Source organism: Hemibagrus wyckioides, linkage group LG08, assembly GCF_019097595.1.
Source record: "Hemibagrus wyckioides isolate EC202008001 linkage group LG08, SWU_Hwy_1.0, whole genome shotgun sequence".
NCBI classification, from domain to species: domain Eukaryota; kingdom Metazoa; phylum Chordata; class Actinopteri; order Siluriformes; family Bagridae; genus Hemibagrus; species Hemibagrus wyckioides.
Window position 1 is genome coordinate 1,715,001 of NC_080717.1, and position 21,466 is coordinate 1,736,466.

The 21,466-nt window shown below is 40.9% G+C and overlaps 1 protein-coding gene across 7 annotated transcripts in view; it reads right to left on the reverse strand.

The window, feature by feature from the left end:
• The window catches only part of gria2b (glutamate receptor, ionotropic, AMPA 2b), a 53,117-nt gene extending 36,101 nt beyond the window's left edge, over positions 1-17,016 (reverse strand). For 3 of the 7 annotated variants that reach the window (XR_009205362.1, XM_058397861.1, XM_058397862.1), the window contains exons 1-2: positions 16,684-17,015; positions 12,734-12,874 (exon numbers count right to left, since the gene is read on the reverse strand). Coding sequence is in view for 6 of the 7 variants with exons in the window: in XM_058397861.1 (XP_058253844.1) it covers positions 12,734-12,874; positions 16,684-16,774 (232 nt within the window). In the remaining variant the exon portion in view is untranslated. Of the gene's footprint in view, positions 1-12,733; positions 12,875-16,683 lie in introns of all 7 variants that reach the window. The other 4 variants (XM_058397858.1, XM_058397857.1, XM_058397860.1 and 1 more) reach the window with 2 other exon arrangements.
• Positions 17,017-21,466: the final 4,450 nt, after the last annotated feature.

Consider the following 21,466-nt stretch of genomic DNA (forward strand, 5'->3'; position numbering starts at 1 on the left):
ACACTACATACACACACTACATACATCACACACTACATACATACACACACTACATACACACACTACATACATCACACACTACATACATACACACACTACATACACACATTACATACACACACTACATACATCACACACTACATACATACACACACTACATACACACACTACATACATCACACACTACATACACACATTACATACATCACACACTACATACACACACTACATACATACACACACTACATACACACACTACATACACACACTACATACATCACACACTACATACACACACTACATACATACACACACTACATACACACACTACATACATACACACACTACATACACACACTACATACATCACACACTACATACACACACTACATACATACACACACTACATACACACACTACATACACACACTACATACATCACACACTACATACACACATTACATACATCACACACTACATACACACACTACATACATCACACACTACATACATACACACACTACATACACACACTACATACATGCACACACTACATACACACACTACATACATCACACACTACATACATCACACACTACATACACACACTACATACACACACTACATACATCACACACTACATACATCACACACTACATACACACATTACATACATCACACACTACATACACACACTACATACACACACTACATACATACACACACTACATACACACACTACATACACACACACACTACATACACACACTACATACATCACACACTACATACACACATTACATACATCACACACTACATACACACACTACATACACACACTACATACACACACTACATACACACACTACATACATACACACACTACATACACACACTACATACATACACTACATACACACACTACATACATCACACACTACATACATACACACACTACATACACACACTACATACATCACACACTTCTAGTCTCCAATGTCAGAGCTTAGTTTTTCATCTCTCTCTCTCTCTCTCTCTCTCACACACACACACACACAGTGTTTTATACCACAGCGACTCTGTGCATGTTTTCTTCCATCACTGAGCTGTCTGGTGATTAGAAGACTCAGAAGTGAGAAAATGTTGAACAGCAGAAGCGTCTTAATAAATCATCTTAATAAAGTGTCTTAATAAACCGTCAAAGGTCACAGTTTAGGATGTTAAACATAACTAAACCCTCCATTTATCATCACGCTGAGAGCGGCTGCCATGGCAACAACATTTCACCCTGCGAGACTCGGAGGATTTGTGTGTGTGTGTGTGTGTGTGTGTGGTGCTGAAATTTAGCCGACATCAACAATGTATGAATAACGTTATGAATATGAATGAAGTCACAATTAAAACAATTCTCAGTTTAAATTACGTTTGACTGTGAGATGGAAAATCACCGAGGGGTTCGTTACGCTCGTGCTCTCCTTTTTCATGAGAAGACATTTTGATGAGAAAGTTTATTTCTTTCTCCAAGTGTCTGAGTGAAAACTTTGTCTGATGATAATTAGTTTATTCAATCATCTTTACTTGGCTCAGACGGTGAAGGGCGCCAATATTTTTGCAATCAGATGCCTCTCTGTGTCGCTATCTAAATCCGTCCTGACTGTGTGTGTAATGACATTTTAATTATGTTTCAACATGGACACGCGTCATCCTGCCTTCACACTCTAGCAATTAATGAAACCGCCATCTTCCTCACTACACTCGGCCAGATGGTTCTGGAAAACTAGCTTTGTTTTAAAAAACACAGAAACAAGAGCTTTTTAGACTTTAAAATATTTTCAGTGAGAATAATGTCTCATTTCACTGACACAAAGCATCAAAACTCTGTATCCATGTGCTCTCTACTGAGTGAAAAATTCATTCACATGGTGGGGGAAAAATCAGGACCCTGGACAGTGCCACTGCTCTGACGCAGGATTTTGTAAAGAAATGAAAAGAAGTCAGAAAGTTGACTCGAGGCTGTGAGCATGTACATTCACCTGAGGAGCTTCACGAGTTCTGCTGCGGTCTGGACGTGTGAATTGCTTTGAAACCCCTGAAGAAAACATGTTAGATGCCATGTGACTCTTTAATTCCACACAGGGTGGGAGGAGTCAGTGCTGACACTACTCTTCTCTCTGTACTGGACTGTACAATAAAACACACACTACACACTACACACAATACACTCTGGTTTATACGGAACTCTCACTACACTCCGGTTTATACAGAACTCTCACTACACTCCGGTTTATACAGAACTCTCACTACACTCCGGTTTATACAGAACACTCACTACACTCCGGTTTATACAGAACTCTCACTACACTCCGGTTTATACAGAACACTCACTACACTCCGGTTTATACAGAACTCTCACTACACTCCGGTTTATACAGAACACTCACTACACTCCGGTTTATACAGAACTCTCACTACACTCCGGTTTATACAGAACTCTCAATACACTCTGGTTTATACAGAACTCTCACTACACTCCGGTTTATACAGAACTCTCACTACACTCCGGTTTATACAGAACACTCACTACACTCCGGTTTATACAGAACTCTCACTACACTCCGGTTTATACAGAACTCTCACTACACTCCGGTTTATACAGAACTCTCACTACACTCCGGTTTATACAGAACTCTCACTACACTCTGCTTTATACAGAACTCTCACTACACTCCGGTTTATACAGAACTCTCACTACACTCTGCTTTATACAGAACTCTCACTACACTCCGGTTTATACAGAACTCTCACTACACTCCGGTTTATACAGAACTCTCACTACACTCCGGTTTATACAGAACTCTCACTACACTCTGCTTTATACAGAACTCTCACTACACTCCGGTTTATACAGAACTCTCACTACACTCCGGTTTATACAGAACTCTCACTACACACCGGTTTATACAGAACACTCACTACACTCCGGTTTATACAGAACTCTCACTACACTCCGGTTTATACAGAACTCTCACTCCGGTTTATACAGAACTCTCACTACACTCCGGTTTATACAGAACTCTCACTACACTCCGGTTTATACAGAACTCTCACTACACTCTGCTTTATACAGAACTCTCACTACACTCCGGTTTATACAGAACTCTCACTACACTCCGGTTTATACAGAACTCTCACTACACTCTGCTTTATACAGAACTCTCACTACACTCCGGTTTATACAGAACTCTCACTACACTCTGCTTTATACAGAACTCTCACTACACTCCGGTTTATACAGAACTCTCACTACACTCCGGTTTATACAGAACTCTCACTACACTCCGGTTTATACAGAACTCTCACTACACTCTGCTTTATACAGAACTCTCACTACACTCCGGTTTATACAGAACTCTCACTACACTCCGGTTTATACAGAACTCTCACTACACTCCGGTTTATACAGAACTCTCACTACACTCTGCTTTATACAGAACTCTCACTACACTCCGGTTTATACAGAACTCTCACTACACTCTGGTTTATACAGAACTCTCACTACACTCCGCTTTATACAGAACTCTCACTCCGGTTTATACAGAACTCTCACTACACTCCGGTTTATACAGAACTCTCACTACACTCCGGTTTATACAGAACTCTCACTACACTCTGCTTTATACAGAACTCTCACTACACTCTGGTTTATACAGAACTCTCACTACACTCTGCTTTATACAGAACTCTCACTACACTCTGGTTTATACAGAACTCTCACTACACTCTGCTTTATACAGAACTCTCACTACACTCCGGTTTATACAGAACTCTCACTACACTCTGGTTTATACAGAACTCTCACTACACTCCGGTTTATACAGAACTCTCACTACACTCCGGTTTATACAGAACTCTCACTACACTCCGGTTTATACAGAACTCTCACTACACTCCGGTTTATACAGAACTCTCACTACACTCTGCTTTATACAGAACTCTCACTACACTCTGCTTTATACAGAACTCTCACTACACTCCGGTTTATACAGAACTCTCACTACACTCTGGTTTATACAGAACTCTCAATACACTGTGATTTGCACAGAACTCATAAACACACAGTTTTTGCACATAACAGTTTTTGCACATCGAATAGGTCTGTAACCTTAAACACTTGTCTTGCACAATTCTTGTTTTTCATCTAATTCTCCATATTTATTCCTAAATCTCTGTATTTAGTATTTTTCTGATATATTTTCTTATATTGTTATATTCCGCTATATTTTGTAATATTTTATATTTTGTTATTTGATATATTTTTGTTATATTTTTGTACCCTAATTTGGGTATTTTAGTATTTTTGTTAAATTCCTTCCTATTTTATCTATTACCTGTGTTTGTGGATACTGCTGGAAACTGTGAATTTCCCTTTGGGATGAATAAAGTATCTATCTATCTATCTATCTATCTATCTATCTATCTATCTATCTATCTATCTATCTATCTATCTATCTATCTATCTATCTATCTATCTATCTATCTATCTCTCTGTCTGTCTGTCTGTCTGTCTATCTATCTAGATTTTCACTTATAAGTGGTGTACATTTACATTAGGTGATTAGTGGTGAACCGGTGACAGGGTCATGGGCGGTCAAGGTTCATTGATGCACGTGGGAAGAGAAGGCTGGCCTGTGTGATCCGATCCAACAGACGAGCTACTGTTGCTCAAATTGCTGAAGAAGATAATGCTGGTTCTGATAGAAAGGGGTCAGAATACACAGTGCAGGACGGGTCAGGGCTGTTTTGTCAGAAAAAGGGGGACACAATGAGGACAAAATGTTGACTTGCTGCCTAATATATCCCCCCCACTAACAGGTGCCATGATGAGGAGATACTAAGGCTTATTCACTTCACCGGTCACTGCTCACAGTGTTATAGCTGATCGGTGTAGACACGAGTACAATGATTTAGACATGTGTTGTGCACAATGCTAAACCGGTGGCTATAAGTATCCATTTCTTGTTAGCTACATTAGCATCACAGCTCCAGTACAAATCTACAGTATGAAATATTTAGGAAGATGAAGAACAAAAAGCTTCCAGCGTTCAGAAAAAAACATCTGCGTTATGTAAATGCACTTCAAACAGGAGAGCCATCACCATGGTGATCATGAAAAGAGAAGTGTGTATCCTTCCTCAGCTGTGTGTGTGTGTGTGTGTGTGTTACAGACTTCACACCGGGGCAGGACAAATCACATTCCACCCACGCATGCAGACACACACACACACACACACACACACATACATACACACACAGACATGATTCAGACCGTTTTAAGACCTCCACGCTAGGCAACGGCAAAGAGTGTATCAGCTTCACGACGCACAAAGCAGGCCGAGAGATGACCTCATCGCTATGGTAACAGCAGAAATGTCTGGAGTTTGTGCATTTGTTGCATGTCATGCTGGATGTCTCACAGTTTCACCAGCTTACAGAACCCAAAGCACAGACGACTTCCTGTCTACAGAAGCAGAATTGTGTTTCATTCATCCACACCTATGCTTCTGGTGATATATCGCCATAGCGATAAACCGTGATGAAGAAATATGACTCAATTAATGCTGAATCTGGTTAAATGATGACATAATTTCCTGCTGATAAACATTCTTTGCAATTATGGGGCCTTGTGTTATTTTTTATTATTTTCTCAATAGTGCATTCTGAATAATAATAATAATAATAATAATAATAATAATAATAATAATAATAATAATAATAATAATAATAATAATAATATTAGGGTATTATAAAGGTCCAAGCACCTTTCCCATCAGTTCAGTTCTTCTCCAGTTACATGAGTTCTGCTAAGATTTTTTTATGATATACATTTTTTTAAAATGTATATCTGTGTACTACGTTTAATAAATTATGGTTTTATTCTAAAAAAAAAAAAAACCTTTTACAGTTAGTCTATTATAAAAAATAATAATTTTAAATAATATAAATAATAATAATAATTTCAGACAACAGCAGGTGTCTAGGTGTGTTACTCCTTTTACACCACAACCAATTTCTAATAATTACAATATTTTGTTTTTTTAAGGAATGCCTCATATTTATTCTGTTTATATTTATGGATTGATTTATTTATGGAGATATAAACCCACAGGACTTTCACGTGGGCTCACATGGAAACCTCTGGCTGGTTTCATTAGTGGGGTGTACAAACTTTTGTGTCATCTCCAAAAGGTTCCCAGCAGAAGAGATGTTGAAGAACGCAGTGATGAACCATCTCCAGAGTAAAATCAGATCAGGACTCTGACCAAATCAAAAGAGAAGTCCAGAGGCAGAGGGACAGAACATCGCTGAACACTGCAGGGTGACAGAAGCTGCTCTGCAAAAGGTCAGGCTTAAAAACCCTTCTCTACATCTCTATCCATCTCTCTCCACCTCTATCCATCTCTCTACACCTCTCTCCATCTCTCTGAACCTCTCTTTATCTCTCTCTATCTCTCTTTTCTCTCTCTCCACCTCTATCCACCTCTTTATCTCCATCTTTCTTTAGCTTTCTCCCTCTTTCTTCATCTGTTTCCACCTCACCTTTGCTTAATCTCTCCCCATTTCGATCTATCTTTATCCCTCTCTCCATTTCTTCATTTTCAGAGTTGCTCTCATTTACATCACAGCAGATAAAAGCACTCATTCCCTCGCTGGACTTTTAGAAAAATTAGTTTTGACCGAGAAAAAAAATCACAGTTCATCATGTTACAGAAAAAAAAGGTAGAGTATTTCCTCTGACCGTTCCAATGCACTGACACTGGAGACTCCTTCCATACATGTATATTAAGATCTCCTTACAGAAAACCTCCTCATATCAACCAAGCTGTTTTTAATATCTGTTTATTCTTTGATGGCACCTCTGAATGAGTGGTTACCATAGAAATGATAACGTATTAGAGCAATGGCTTTAAAGTGATCCTGTGATCTGCAGCGTTGCTTCTGTCAGAGCTGCAGTTGTATGGATTTTTCAGAAGATCTGCTTTCACTCACAGCCAGCAGAGACCCTGCCACCGCTTCAGCCTCTTTCAGCCCACTACAACAAGGTGTAAGCCCTTCATTCGGCTTCATTCTCTCTTTCTTTATTCTCTGTTTCCCTCGCTCTCTCCCAGGGGCTGTGTTCAGCCGGATCAGCGCTGCTCTCTGTGTGAGCCTGCAGGTTCATGCAGGGGAAACACCAGGTCTCTTTAATTGAAAGTGCATCGATTCAGACAGTCTGCAGGAGATACACGGCTGATACACATGTCACCACAAGCGAGAGGGAGAATCATCGCACATCAGGGAGCGATCCGGCCTGATCCTGAACCCTAAAGAACATTCACTTTATACAGATAACACACACACACACACACACTCTCTCTGCTATGCTTTGTGGGCGAGGCGTTTATTTTTGCTTGCACGATTCTTCTATAGTTCTTCTGATTTATCTTCTTCTTTATCTCATGATGAAGTCGATCTATCCTGATGGGCGTGGTCTCTTCCAGGATGGGATTATGAGATATTCTTAATTCTATCCAAATTTGTTGGAAATTAACAACAAATTCAAACTCTGTCTCCAGTGATGCTTCAGATCAATCCTACAGTGTGTGTGGTCTGTTGTTTCTTCAGAAAACAAATAACTGAATTGCAGCTTAAAAAAAGAATAGCAATGATCATTGTCGCTAGGACAATTAAGTAGCTAGAACAGTTAGCTAATTGTTGCTTTGCTAATCTAATCTGAAAAACAATTCGAAGTTCGAAGCTGAGCGTGTAGCGTCTAAATCACACACTGATTTGTGTAATTCATTTGTCTTTCCGTTCACATCATAAGCTACACTTACTGTAGTTACAGTCATTTCTCATTAGAACAAAATAAAAACCACTGGACAGGCCACGCCCACAAGAAACAAACTACAAGAGACATGATGAGGATTTCATAACTGATTTAAACTGTTATATCGTCTTCTTTAAAAAATGTTGTAATTAGTAAGAAAACTGGCAGAATGTTGTGTCTAAGTGTCAGATCAGAGATTCAGATCATTTCCTCACTCTGCCTCGAGGTTAGATTTTAAATATTCATACATACGCTACATGAAGAGTGGAGTAATATTAGCTTTATCATGCCACAGGGCTTAATATAACACTTTCATATAAGAAACCAGGCCGAGGGTTCCTCAGAGACAACGCGAGCAGGACAACGTCGACAGCAAAGTCCTACATAAAATATCTGTTCACACCATATCAGGAAAAAGCTACCTCGAATAAAACGTGCCTCAGTAATCCTTCCTGATGAAGGTGGAGCAGAACATTTCATTTAAAATACGCCTGAAACCAAAGGTAATATATCAATATTAATATTATATAACATTGTATTGACAATTTAGGACTTTCTATCTATGAATATGAAGTGGCCTTGACTCACTCTGCCTCACTCTGCCACACTCTGCCTCACCCTACCTTACCCTACCTCACCCAGCCCTGCTTTTCACTTCCCTGACCTCATTCCTCCTTGCCTCACCCTGACCCATCTTGCCCATCTCTTCCTGAATTTGTCAACTTCCCCCATCTAGGCCTATCTCACTCCACCTTTCCCTACCTCATTCCATCCTACCCCACCTAACTCTACTTGCCCCACCCTTCCCCATCTTGCCCTACTTTGACCTACCTTCTGCTACCTTGCCCACATAGTCTTGCCCTAACTCACTCAGCGTTTTTTTTGCCTCCCTTACAGTGCTCCATCTTGCTCTACCTTGCCCCATAATGCCCTACTTTCTCACCCCGACTTTCCTTGCCTCTACCTGCCCTGTCTTCCCATCCCTTGCCTCGCCTTGCCTTACCTCACATTACCTCGCATTCGGACCCGCACAACCAGACTGTTGAACAGTTTCTTCCCTCAGGCAATCAGGTATCTCAACAGAGAACTGAGCTGAGCTGGACACACGCACACACACACACACACACACACACACGCACACATGCACACACACACACACGCACACATGCACACACACACACACACATGTACAACCAAGATCTGATCTCAAAGGAGAACTGAACTGTGCTGGACACGGACACACACACATATATAACACACATGCACAAAAAAGAACTGGACTGTGCTGGACATAGTCAGACACACACACACACCCACACACACACACACTAAATGTCCTGTTCGCACGCACATGCCACTTTACATTTCACTTTACATTTATATTTATATTAGTCTTGTTACATGTGTCACTTTAATAATTGCAATCACTGCAATTACTGTATACACTGTTCTTTCATTGTCTAACATTGTCTTTGTCAACTATATGTTGTTTGTCTTGTCTTGTCTTGTCTTGTCTTCCTGTGCACTTCTGTTGTATGTCTTAAAGATTGCACCTTAAGTATAGTTTAAGTATAGTTTAATTTTTTTTAGTTTAATTTAAATTTTTAAATTATAGTTTTTTATCTCTATGTTTAGTTCTATGTTTGTCAGCATCACTGTACTTTGCCACCATGTTCTACCCCCACTTCACCCTTTGCAGTTTTGCATTGCTCAGATTTAGGAGCTTCTATGCTCAACAACCCTACAACTTCCTGTAAGCCTCCTGATCATCATCAGATGCCTCTTATGGTCTTTTTTATCTTTAGTCCTCACACATCGTACTGTCAAAGCTGTCTTCGGTTCTGCGCTCTGTCTGTCTGCTTTAATAAACAACACAGCCGGTTTTGTCTGCCTGGGATTTGACTCTAGACGTGGATTTGGCCGTGATTCCTGCTTATTTTCTAATCTTAAGGTTCTTCTCTGTGAGATATTACTGCGTCTGACTGCTGTTTGCTACATCAGTACTGGAGCGACACGGGGACCTTGTTACACTTCAGTAATGAGACATTTCTGAGTCACAACGTCACCACGAGAGAGACAAAATAACTCAGAGAAAATGGCAGCTTAATAAAATATCCTCAGTACGCCCCGGAGCCTCAGGGCTCTGTTTACTCACTGAGAGAAAAAAAATCTGTCTCAGGGTACTTTTTGGGGGATTTGTTTGCTTTGGTATCTCCTGCATTTCCTTAAACATCCAACATACAAGGGGTGAAGTAATAACGCTCTCTTTGTGTTCCTCTTGTGAACCATTTAAGGTTCTATACAGACCCCTAAAACAGAGAATGCTCCATAAAGAGCCTCTCCAGGAAGCTTAGAACTCTTCACTATTCAATAAACTCTAAAATTACCCTTTTTTCTATGAGTGTACAGCATACAGCTGCCCAGTGACATTTAACTACGGTTCCAAGGAGAACCATTCTTCCATCAACTGGAGCAATTTTAAGTATTTTGCAAAAGTCTTATATTTTGTAACTCAACTCTAATCTGTTTATCTTTCTTTAGCCGGTGCTCAGTGAGAGAAAGGTCACATCTAGCACACTGTTGCCAGGTTTGGAGAACCCTTTAAAGGTTCTGTGAAAAGTGAGTTTTTTTTGAGAGAGAATCAAAGGGAGCTCAAGAAGTGTACTTTATTGATTTACAGAACTCTAACAGTCTAACAGTGTAAGCTGTTGTCCAGGAGTCTTGTGTAAAGACTAGTGTACAATTCACAGCTGAAACCTTTGTTTCCTCAATGAGGTTCTAAGAATAAAGGTTCTCTGATAAAAGGTTCTTTTAAGAACTCTCCAGAAGCTTTAATGGTTCTCCAGTGGGTGCAGTTGTAAATAAACACTGAAAATTTCTAAACTAAATTCCAGTTAGTAGCATTGGTGAATATTTCTTGCCCAGTGAGCGTTATGTAATTTTTTTTAGTGGAACCTTCAGTGAGGTCTGAACCTCGTTCTGGGAAATGATTCGTTATTCCTAGAGCCCTCTGTTTCAGGGTTCTATACACAGGAAGTCTGATGAGCCTGATTAAATACTAAAATGAAATTTACCTCAGATCTACAAATGTAGACTCACTATCACACATTTTATGTATTTAGTTACTTAGTTCATTACTTATTTATGTAAAGATGCTTGCAACAAACTGTGATCTAATTCCTTTATTCTGGGTATAATGTGGCACTTTGTACCTCTGTTTTTATCTGCTTTTTGTAATAAATGGAGCATTCAGTGAAAAATACGTTCCTCTTTTCTTTTGTACTTTTATTAAAACAGCAGCAGATTGCTGCACACAGGAATATGAGAAAGAGATTGCATCTAAGACAGTGTTTATATCTTTATTCTTTTATGTAATTACGATGTTCCGGCTGTTCCGTGCCATAGCACATCCTGTTATTATGTGTGTATATGAATAAGAGGATAAAAATAAAGCCTTTATGGTTAAATCATATCGTAAATAATAAAGAGTTTTATTACAGAAAGTGCGTCGACTCCGTTCTACAGAATCACTTTTCAGACAGGAAATGAGCTCGGAGCCACGGCTGCAAAAAATGTAGTGCCACCTAGGGGCTTTAAAATACTGAGAAAAAAAAAGAATAATCAGATCCGTCTCTCATTTAGACTCCTCTGAGGGGAAAGAAGGGCGAGGTGTGGGAGATGACAATAAGCATGATGAGCCTCGAGAGTCTTTATCAGCTTACAAATAGCTCTGATTTCTTCTCTCTAGATTTACAGCCTTTACAAATGAACACTCCAAAGCAGATATTTGTTGCACATCCAGGAGGGTTTTATTCCCCTGACACCACAGCAACTTGCCACTGGTTACAATTTTATGTACTAAACCGCGGGTAACTGTTACTATAGAAACGCTAACACGTTAATATAATCCTGAGTGCTGCTGTTATGGAAATGAATCAACACCTTCTGACCAATCAGAGTCCAACGCATCATCAGTGAAATTTTTGATCTCAGGGCTCATGTTTTCATGAGCGGATCCACCAACCGCTAACGAGCCGTTAACTCACCAACTTCCTGCTTTGTTGTCTAGCTTATTTATAATGGACTAACTGTAAAAGGTTTTTTTTTTTTAGAATAAAACCATAATTTATTAAACGTAGTACACAGATATACATTTTAAAAAAATGTATATCATAAAAAAATCTTAGCAGAACTCATGTAACTGGAGAAGAACTGAACTGATGGGAAAGGTGCTTGGACCTTTATAATACCCTAATATTATTATTATTATTATTATTATTATTATTATTATTATTATTATTATTATCAGTAGAAGTTGTATATTGAAGTATTTGATTTCCATCCTCTTTTATCAGTCTAAACTCTGTATAACTGAACTGCACTGAAGCCCACAGGTGTGTGCCCACAGGGGAAGAGAGAGCAGGTTTAATACAGGTGAGTGGGTGATCTGTCTCTCTCTCTCTCTCTCTCTCTCTCTCTCTTCTGGTGTTAACTTCATCTTCACCCTCCAGCACTCATTCCTCCTACATCACCTCCCAGAGCTGGAGTTTCATTTCTCTTGTATTTGTCTTTTATTTCATTTACAGTCCGCAATCACGCAGTTAAACACCCACACACCTGATAATAAACACCGCTCACAGAGCTGGATTAACTCTGACATCTGGATGAACATCTGCAGCTCTGAATTTACATTATAGAGTATTTAATCGTAAATAAACTCACCTTAACTATCAATGCAAAAAGGATTTAAGGCTAAATCCATTATAAAGCCATTAATATTTATTTTTAGAAATCCATTATAGCTGATGGCAGAAGGGATGTGTGTGTGTGCGTGTGTGTGTGTGTGTGTGTGTGTGTGAGACTCACAGCAGTTGGTGACGGCGAAGCTGTTGGTCACCTCCAGATTGTCGATGTGAGGCGTGAGACGGAACTCGGGCGTGGAGAACTGAACCATACCAACCCGGAATGCACTGTACTCCTGATCCGCTCCTCTGGGGAACAAGCCACCTGTGCGTGCACACACACACACACACACATCCCTTTTATAATTAGAAATTAGGGTTTCTAGACATCTTGTTTCCCTCTCTCTCTCTCACACATACACACACACACACACACAGTGGATCTCTATCACCTAGACCTTTACTAGAGAACACACACACACACACAGACTATCATTCATATACCACACATTATTAAACCTCTCACACACACATTGGCACATTCCTGTGGACGTTATAGTTTTTTTCTCTCTCCTATTTTATACAGATCTTCAGTTTCTCTGAAGCTCTCTCAGTCCAGCACCTGCTTCCTGACTGATCACATTCCTTTACTTCACACTCACATACAACTCTCATTAAAACTCTCAGCAGTTTCTCAAGCTTCCTGATAATCCTGCTTTGAGAGGGCATCATCACCAGGAAGCGATGATGGTAAGGCTCCAGCTCCTCAACAACGATTAATGTTTTGCTATTCCACAGCAGCTTTTCTCTGAGCATCGTTCAGATTTGACTGTTGGGGCTGAAGATAAGCTTCAAGCCTGAATATTGGCTTAATCCTTCTGCCCATAAAGAGCTCAGCTGGACTTACGACAGTTATGTGGAGGTGCACCTTTAACCCTCCATGCTCCACGAGCGCTGACTGACCCTGTGCTCTGACTCCGGCTTCCTAATAAGCTGGGAGCTCAAATGGTGAAGGCTCTTGATTGTTGATTGTTCAAGCCCCAGCACTGCCAAGCTGCCACTGTTGGAGCAATTGAGCAAGGCCCTTAACCCTTTCTGCTCCAGGGGGGCTGTGTCATAGCTGCCCCTGCGCTCTGACCCCACCTTCCTCAGCTAAGATTTGTGAAGAAAAGAATTCCACTGTGCTGTAATGTATGTGCCCATAAGGAGCTCAGCTGGACTTACATCAGTTATGTGGAGGTGCAAGGTGTTGCTCTGTAGCATGTAAGCAGGCAAAGTGGTTCCTGTTGGTTTCATCTCACAGCTCATCATCTGACAGAACTTGAACTTTACGTTTGAGATCCCAGACAGACGTGTAAACCTGCTCCATGCCTATATTCCTACGGGGAAGTGGTAGCTCAAGACAGTTAAGGCTCTGGGCCACTGACCAGAAGGTTGAGGGTTCAAGCCCCAGCAGTGCCAAGCTACTGCTGTTGGGACCCTGAGCAAGGCCCTTAACCCTCCATGCTCCAGGAGCACTGTATCATGGCTGACCCTGTGCTCTGACCTAATAAGCTGGGATATGCAAAAACCAGGGGCTCAAGTGGTTAAGGCTCTGGGTTTTTGATCGAAAGGTCAGGGTTCAAGCCTCAGCCACTGTTGGGCAATTAAGCAAGTCTCTTAACCCTCTCTGGTCCAAGGGCACTGTATCATATCTGCCCCTGTGCTCTGACCCCAGCTTCCTTAGCTGGGATATGTGAAGAAAAGATTTCCAATGTGCTGTAATGTATGCATGGCGACTTGCCCTCAGTTCTTCTGAAAACCTTGGTCATTAGTGGCACCAAAGGTTTTTGTTCTTTCTGTTATTTAAAGTTTTTTAACAGCTCAGATGTCCAAACACTTCCAGACATTACCCTGGGCATACCTTCTCTCAGCCTTTAACAATATGCTGTAACTGCTTGTGTCAGCTGAAACAGCAGTAGGTAGAATCACATCACAGAACTTCAGGACTAGTGAAGTGGACAGAACATCTCTGATGTGCTGAAACATCTTCTGCTGAGGATGTCCACGACGTTGTTGATCTCAGCGGTTTGTATAACGGTTTGGACAGTGGTGACAGGTTGGGGATTTATTTGCTCAGGTAATGAAACATTCCGAAAACACCTTTCAAGAGCACTGAGTGGAGCTGAGAGTTCCCGAATTGCTTTGACCTTTTCCAGGTCAGGTCTCACACCTGTTTTGTGGATTAGATGGCCAAGGAAGTGGAGCTGGTTTTGTCTCAGTAGACACTTTTCACAATTCAGCTTCAACCCCGCTGACTCAGTCCTCTCCAAGACCTTGGCAGGATGCTGGTCATGCTGTTCTGGAGTCTCCATATTCCAAGATATCATCCTGATATATCCATCAAGCTCTCTTAGCGTGTGCACCATCCTGCGCTGGAGGATTTACAGAGTGCTTGTGATGCCGAATCAATACTTTTAAAGGAATATCTACCGAAACGTGTTAGGAAGGTGGTTATCTTACAGCTTTCTGGCTCTATATTTGTGATTATTTCCTCTGTAGTAGGAAGGACGTGTTTCTTCCTTTTTTCAGCCTCGTCTCATTTCTTGTAGTCTGCACAGAACTTGCTGTTGTGTTTTGGCTCCAGCACAATGGCCACATATCAGTATGTACTGTCTGTCTCTGGCTCAATAACTTCGTTCTGCTCCAAGGACTTCTTTCTTTTTTACCTTTTGTATCAGTGACAGCAAAACAGCACATGGTGAAGAACAAGGTTCTCCAGGAACTGTCTGCAAAGTTCCATGCTCAGCAAAGACTTAGTGGTCTTCTTCATCATATCTCAGCAGCTTCATTGTGGCTCGGCTGAGAACATGTACAGATTTCCTTTGTGTGTTACACTGGTTCGAAATTGACCACTAGAACACTACAGTGTGACATCTGACCGAGTAATGCTCTCAGTAATTAGCATATTGAACGTTTGTTCACATACGATGTTTGTGTCTGCACCAATCTGAAATTGTTCATCATCCCTGCGTGAATTTTGGTAACAGCACCCAAAAAATACGGTGTCTTCTGTTTGTGTGTGGTTTTGCCACATTCTCTTCCACATTCCATGTTCATGTCATTTTTCCTTCCAGGTTTCCATTTCAACCAGCTGGTGGCTTCCCCCTGCTGGTGGACTTGGAGCTCTGCCTTCTCATGCTGTCCAACGTTTGAGGCAACGTGAGCTCAGATATGAACGGCAGTCGAGGTGACAGTTCGTTATCAGACATGTTCACAGGACTGTGTGCAGGTTAAAGAACTCGGATCAGTCACCGAGAGTTCTGATACAGAGTTCAGCCTTTGGACAGAGGCTGGACTCACATTTCATTTGAGGTAGAAACACTCGCCGTATTTTCTTAATGTAATGTCAGATTTCTTCTTCATCCTCCTGTTCAGTGAAAGTCAAGGATTTGTTAGTTTTAAGGATTTGACCTGAACATCAACGTCTTCTTTATAGGGTTTTTTTTTTGCGCTTTGATGTCTCATGCAATAACTGCTGCTTCCAGTCAGTCCACTTAACTGGTCAACTGCTTAACTCAGGAGTTGAATTTAGCCATCATTCTGGGGCTGTGTGTGTGTGTGTGTGTGTGTGTGTCTGTGTGTGTGTCTGTGTGTGTGTGTGTGTGCTTCTCAAGAGCTTCTGATATCACGTTCTGTTCTTCAGTAAACAGCCCTTGTTAACAGATCAACTTTATTCTCAAAGAGAACTACAAAAGCGCTTCATGAACTAGCCATGTATTCTCTTAAAGGTGCACACACACATGACACCTACAACACACTGTTTCTTCGACACAGGTTCTTCACAGGTTCTTGAAGGGTTTATATATGGTTTCTACTTGCTGACACTTGTAAGGTTCTACAAAAGACCCTTAAGGGTTCCTCCAGGAAGCAAACGGAGCCATCTAAAAGTGCATACATCGATACAGATCAAGATTCGCTCTTAATGCACATATGTCACCGTGCATACATATAGCCACGCGCGCGCGCGCACACAGGCATTGCGTGCGCGCACGAAATTCTCTTTCTACCTCGCAGTAGTTTGTGCACGATTTTTCACCGAACCAAACCCACACACACTTACACACTCACACACAGAAACACACACACACACACCTATCTGTACACTGGGAGCTCCCGCGAGCGCGCATCCCCAGAAGAGCGCGTGAAGGTGGAGGAGAAGTGAGAAGCTCGTTATCTGTTGCATCTCGGTGTGAGAAGCGGCTCCGCATCCACCATGAAGAACAGACACGGAGAGAGAGAGGAAAAGAGGGATGAATAAATCCTCCCGGTTGAAAGAGAGAAAAAAACGGGGTAAAAAAAAAAAGAAAGAAGCTCCGTGTTAAATCCGCACCATGATGGAGGGAGACAGAGAGATGGAGAGATTAGAAAGAGGGCGCGAGCGCGAAGCTTCCTTCTGCTCCCGAGGAAGAGTGGGATACATCCACCTCTCTCTCTCTCTCTCTCTCTCTCTCTCTCTGAGTGGATGCTGGGAGTGAGTGGGCGGAGTTCTGAGTTCCGAGTCACTGGTGCGAGTCAGCTTTCTCTTTCCCTTGTCTTAATTATCACTCTGTTTTTTTTTGTTTTGTTTTTTTTTGCTGAAATGTCTTTTAGGTCCAGACTCGTCTCTAAATCTTATTCTCATATTCCAGGAAAGAGTGGCTCGCGCATGTGGTGAATGTTTCAGTGAAAGTCTGATCCAGTGCTTTGGAAAAGTTGATGTTCCTTTAATATAATAATAAAAGATAAAATAATTTCTGCAAAAGATAAAAACAAATATGAAATGTTCAGGTTTTTAGGATTTTACTTCCTTGATTGTAAAATATTTTTAATGATAAGAGGTGACACTGAAGAACCAAACGTGTGTGAGAAGTTTGTTCTTAAATTTGAACCAAAAAAATAAAAATAGGTCGACTGAAATAATGATGCTGTCAGTGTCACTCAGATCAGAAGATGACCGATGGAAAAGTCAGACTCTGAACTGATTGAGTTTAATATTTTGAAACTAATTTTTCAAACTAGTTGAATTGGGCTGATTTTTGTCACTTATTTCTAGTCCAAAAAAGAAAAAAAATATCACATCTTTAGGTCTGTTATGGATTTTGAAGCTTTGGTGTTTTCTGAAATCTCCATATTTTTCTAAATTCTTCTCCAGCCTTGACGTCACATTTACATTTCTGGCATTAAGGCAGATGCCTTACCCAGAGCGACTTACCTATCTATACAATGGAGCAACTGAGGTTTGCTCAAGGGCTCAGCAGTGGTTTGGTGGAACCTGGGTGGAACCTGGGATTCATACTCACAACCTTCTGACTAGTAGCCCAACACATTAACCACTAAGCTATCGCATCCTTTTGAGCGAAGGATTGTCCAGATTCGTAACAGTCAGTGTTTATGTTGTTAAGCTGAGCAGGAGTGAAGAGATCTGTCTGAAATAAGATGGACAGCTCTACAGGTCTGTGCTGGACTGTGAAACAGTGACTATTTGATGTTTTTATAAAGATCTTCTCAGTGTTTCAGAAAGCTGAAAATGCATCTAGGAGCTTTTCTCTTGTGTAGAAGCCTCTGGAGGTGATGGACACTCTGTGAAATACAGTATAAAGAGTTTCGGGTTCTGGAGCTAGCTAACGACATGGTGGTGGTTTTCATTGAGATCCTGTCTGAGGGATTGTTGCTTCCGAGCTGCAGAAGAGCTGAGGTTACCTCAAAAGGCTAATCTACAGGATCCAGTCAGTGAGCTTGCTGTCGTCTGACCCGACAATCCTCTGGAAGACTTTGTCCAGTTGGCTGAGAGAGGTGGCAAGTCGTTCACGTTGACCAGATCTACTGAGAGATCCATTTCAGATAACGTCTGCCTCATACAGGATGCTTTAAATGTTTGTAATCTTTTCTGTGTTGATTTAGATCTTGTTTCTCTTCACCAAGATAAAACCAAGCAGAAACATCTTTGGAAGATTCTAGATTCTATTTGGAGTTGGATCAGATTTTATCAGTGTGATCAACGTTTTGTAGCAGGACACTGAAAGTGTTTGGAAAATGAAAGGTGTAAGTTCTGCCTTGAGGTTTGTGTGATATCAGGACTGTGTCATCTCTGAATATTGAAAATTGAAAACTGAACCTGAATATTGAAAATTGAAGAATATTTGTTGCACCATGGTGATTAATGTGGTCAAGTATCATATATTGATTATATAATGATGAAGGATAAAAAGCAGCATGATATAAATTAACTGTATAAATTGTGTTAAGGAGGGCTTTGGAGTTACCTCAGCTGCTAAACTGGGAGAAGAGGAATGTGTTGGCTTTGAGGAAATGGGAGCAGGGTCAACCAGTCCTACCTGGGAGAATAAGCCGGAAATAGGGAGGTTTTAAATATCCAGGAGTTTGTCTTGGAGCTGCAACCATAAAGCAGAAAACCTGGGAAGAGAAAATTGAGAATTGCAGGTTGTTACAAGTTGTGCAGAATGAGCAACCTCAGTAGACTTCTTTTGGGACTTTAGGTTCCTCTGGGTTCCTCAGAGTATTCTGTTTGTGCCTAAGGAAGAAGCTGGATAAGGTTTAGTGCATTTGTGAAGCAGCCTGCCAAAATTTCTCCTGCAGTTTATACAAAGACTCGTAACATCTCCCTGATGATCTGCTGTAGAGGAACGTAGCCAGAACTATTTAACAGAGAGTGGATGGACCTGGACTGGACATTGGTCTTTTTTATAGATCACAGGAGACTCCACTTGAATGGACTGTTCTTTGGAGGAGCTTCTTGTAAAGGAGGCTTAGATATAATGGGCGATGTGCCGGGCAAAACACAGCTGTCGTGTGCCTCAAGCACTGTGAAGCTGAGACAGATTCCTGATATTCCAGATGTCGGGTTTCTTGCTGGAAAGCGGATATGGACACAGAAGAGGGAAAAGAGTTTTAATGGGAAAAGTAACTGGTTTTAATGGGATAGTATCTATCTATCTATCTATCTATCTATCTATCTATCTATCTATCTATCTATCTATCTATCTATCTATCTATCTATCTATCTAGTCTTTCATTCTCTCATTCTTTCTTGTTTCTTTCCTTCCTTCCTTCACCCCCCCGCCGGCTCCCTCTATTTCTCTCTATCTCACTTTTTCTCTCTGTTTCTCTCCTTTTCTCATTCAAAGATTTCAGAACCATGGACAGAGATGTTTGATTTCGTTTCAGACTAAAGATTCTGCCATTAATCTGAAACTCTCTCTCTCTCTTTCTCTCTCTCTACTCATCAGCTCTGTGTCTGTTTCAGCTCCGTCTCAGTTCTGAGTCTCCGTGTGTTTCCCTCCTTCTCATCATCTCGCTGTGAAGCTCTACCATGCGTGTGTGTGTGTTCTCCTGCTGGAACTGCCTCCATGAGGAACCGTTGTGTTTTTTGTTAATATTTCATGAGAAACTAATAGATTGTTATAATTATATTTACATTTAATGCTAGCGCTGTGTAGACGACACACAAAGCTTTGGTTCAATCAATTCATTCACTGGAGTCATTGGAGAATGATTCATTTCTTATTTAGTTATTGCTAATAAATGTAAGTGACTCCAATGTAAGTAAATCCAATCAGCTTATAAAGACACAAATCAGCAATAAATCATTGTTATATTAGCTAATTACTCTCACTGTGTGAAGAAACACACTCCTGATGCCTGATTTTATTTTCTAAAAGTTTTGAGTCTATAATATCACACAGTTTTGGACTTTGTGATCGTGAATCTTGCTTGAGGGATGTAATTTGACGAAGCGGAGAGTTTTGGACGTTTTCGCTGTGTGTGAAATGCCACTGGAGTCCAGACTTCCTGCTGCGCAGTCAGACTGCATTACACAGCCGTGTGTGTGGGCTAGGTTACACACAGCTGTTCAGAAGAGTGTGTGTGTGTGTGTTTGTGTGTGAGTGTTTGTGAGTGTGCATGTGGACGTGTTGGAAGCTAACAGAACACACACTGAAGATGTGACACACACACACACACACACACACATGCTGCTCACCATAGAAACCTGGCTGTCTTTCAGAAGAAGTTAGAAATCCTTCAAAATATTTGAGCTGCTTTATATCCAAAGACACTTCCTGTTTAATATGTTATTTTTTCTTCTCTAGATCTGACCTCTGATCTCCTTCATCATACCACACTCGCTTTCCCGGTCAGAGAAGTAGCTCTAACAACCTCTCAGTATAAATAAATCCAATTTGAGACGTTCACATGGACAAATAAGAGCCACAGATCATCAGACAAACACACACACACACACACACATGTCTGTACACCTTTTTAGACTTTAGGGCGCTGTTTCAATAACTAATATTTTAGCACACTCTCTTCTGGACAGCTGCAGTAATATAGACTGTAAATGTACAGCTCCACTCGTCTCCTCAAGGGGGCGCTAATCATCAGCGCTACACGTCTCCTGCTGTAAACTGTGACCTGGTGCAGACTTAATTCCTCTCTCAGTTCTATTTAACTTTGCTTTATTAGTGAGAATTTAATAAATCATCATAAATAAAAATAATAATAAATCTGTAAAACCTCGTGAACTGCGAATGAGACACAACCGCTCTCTCTTCTTCCTCTCCCTCCTCTTCCTCCTCCATCATCGTGAAATATAAAATTGTCAAACTTCTCAGCACAACCACCCACCGGCCATCTCGTGGTCTGTTACTATAGCAACCAGGGGCTCGTTTCTAATATAACAGGAGAGGAAAAAAAGTGTAGAGTCACACTATGGGACTCCATTACACACACACACACACAGACAGACAGAAAATGTTTTCCTCTATAAGGGTTGTGTGTTTGCTGAACATTCATTATTTTTGTTATTATTTAATAAGTAAATAAATAAAGAAAGAAAGAAAGAAAGAAAGAAAGAAAGAGGCAGAGTGGTGGTGGA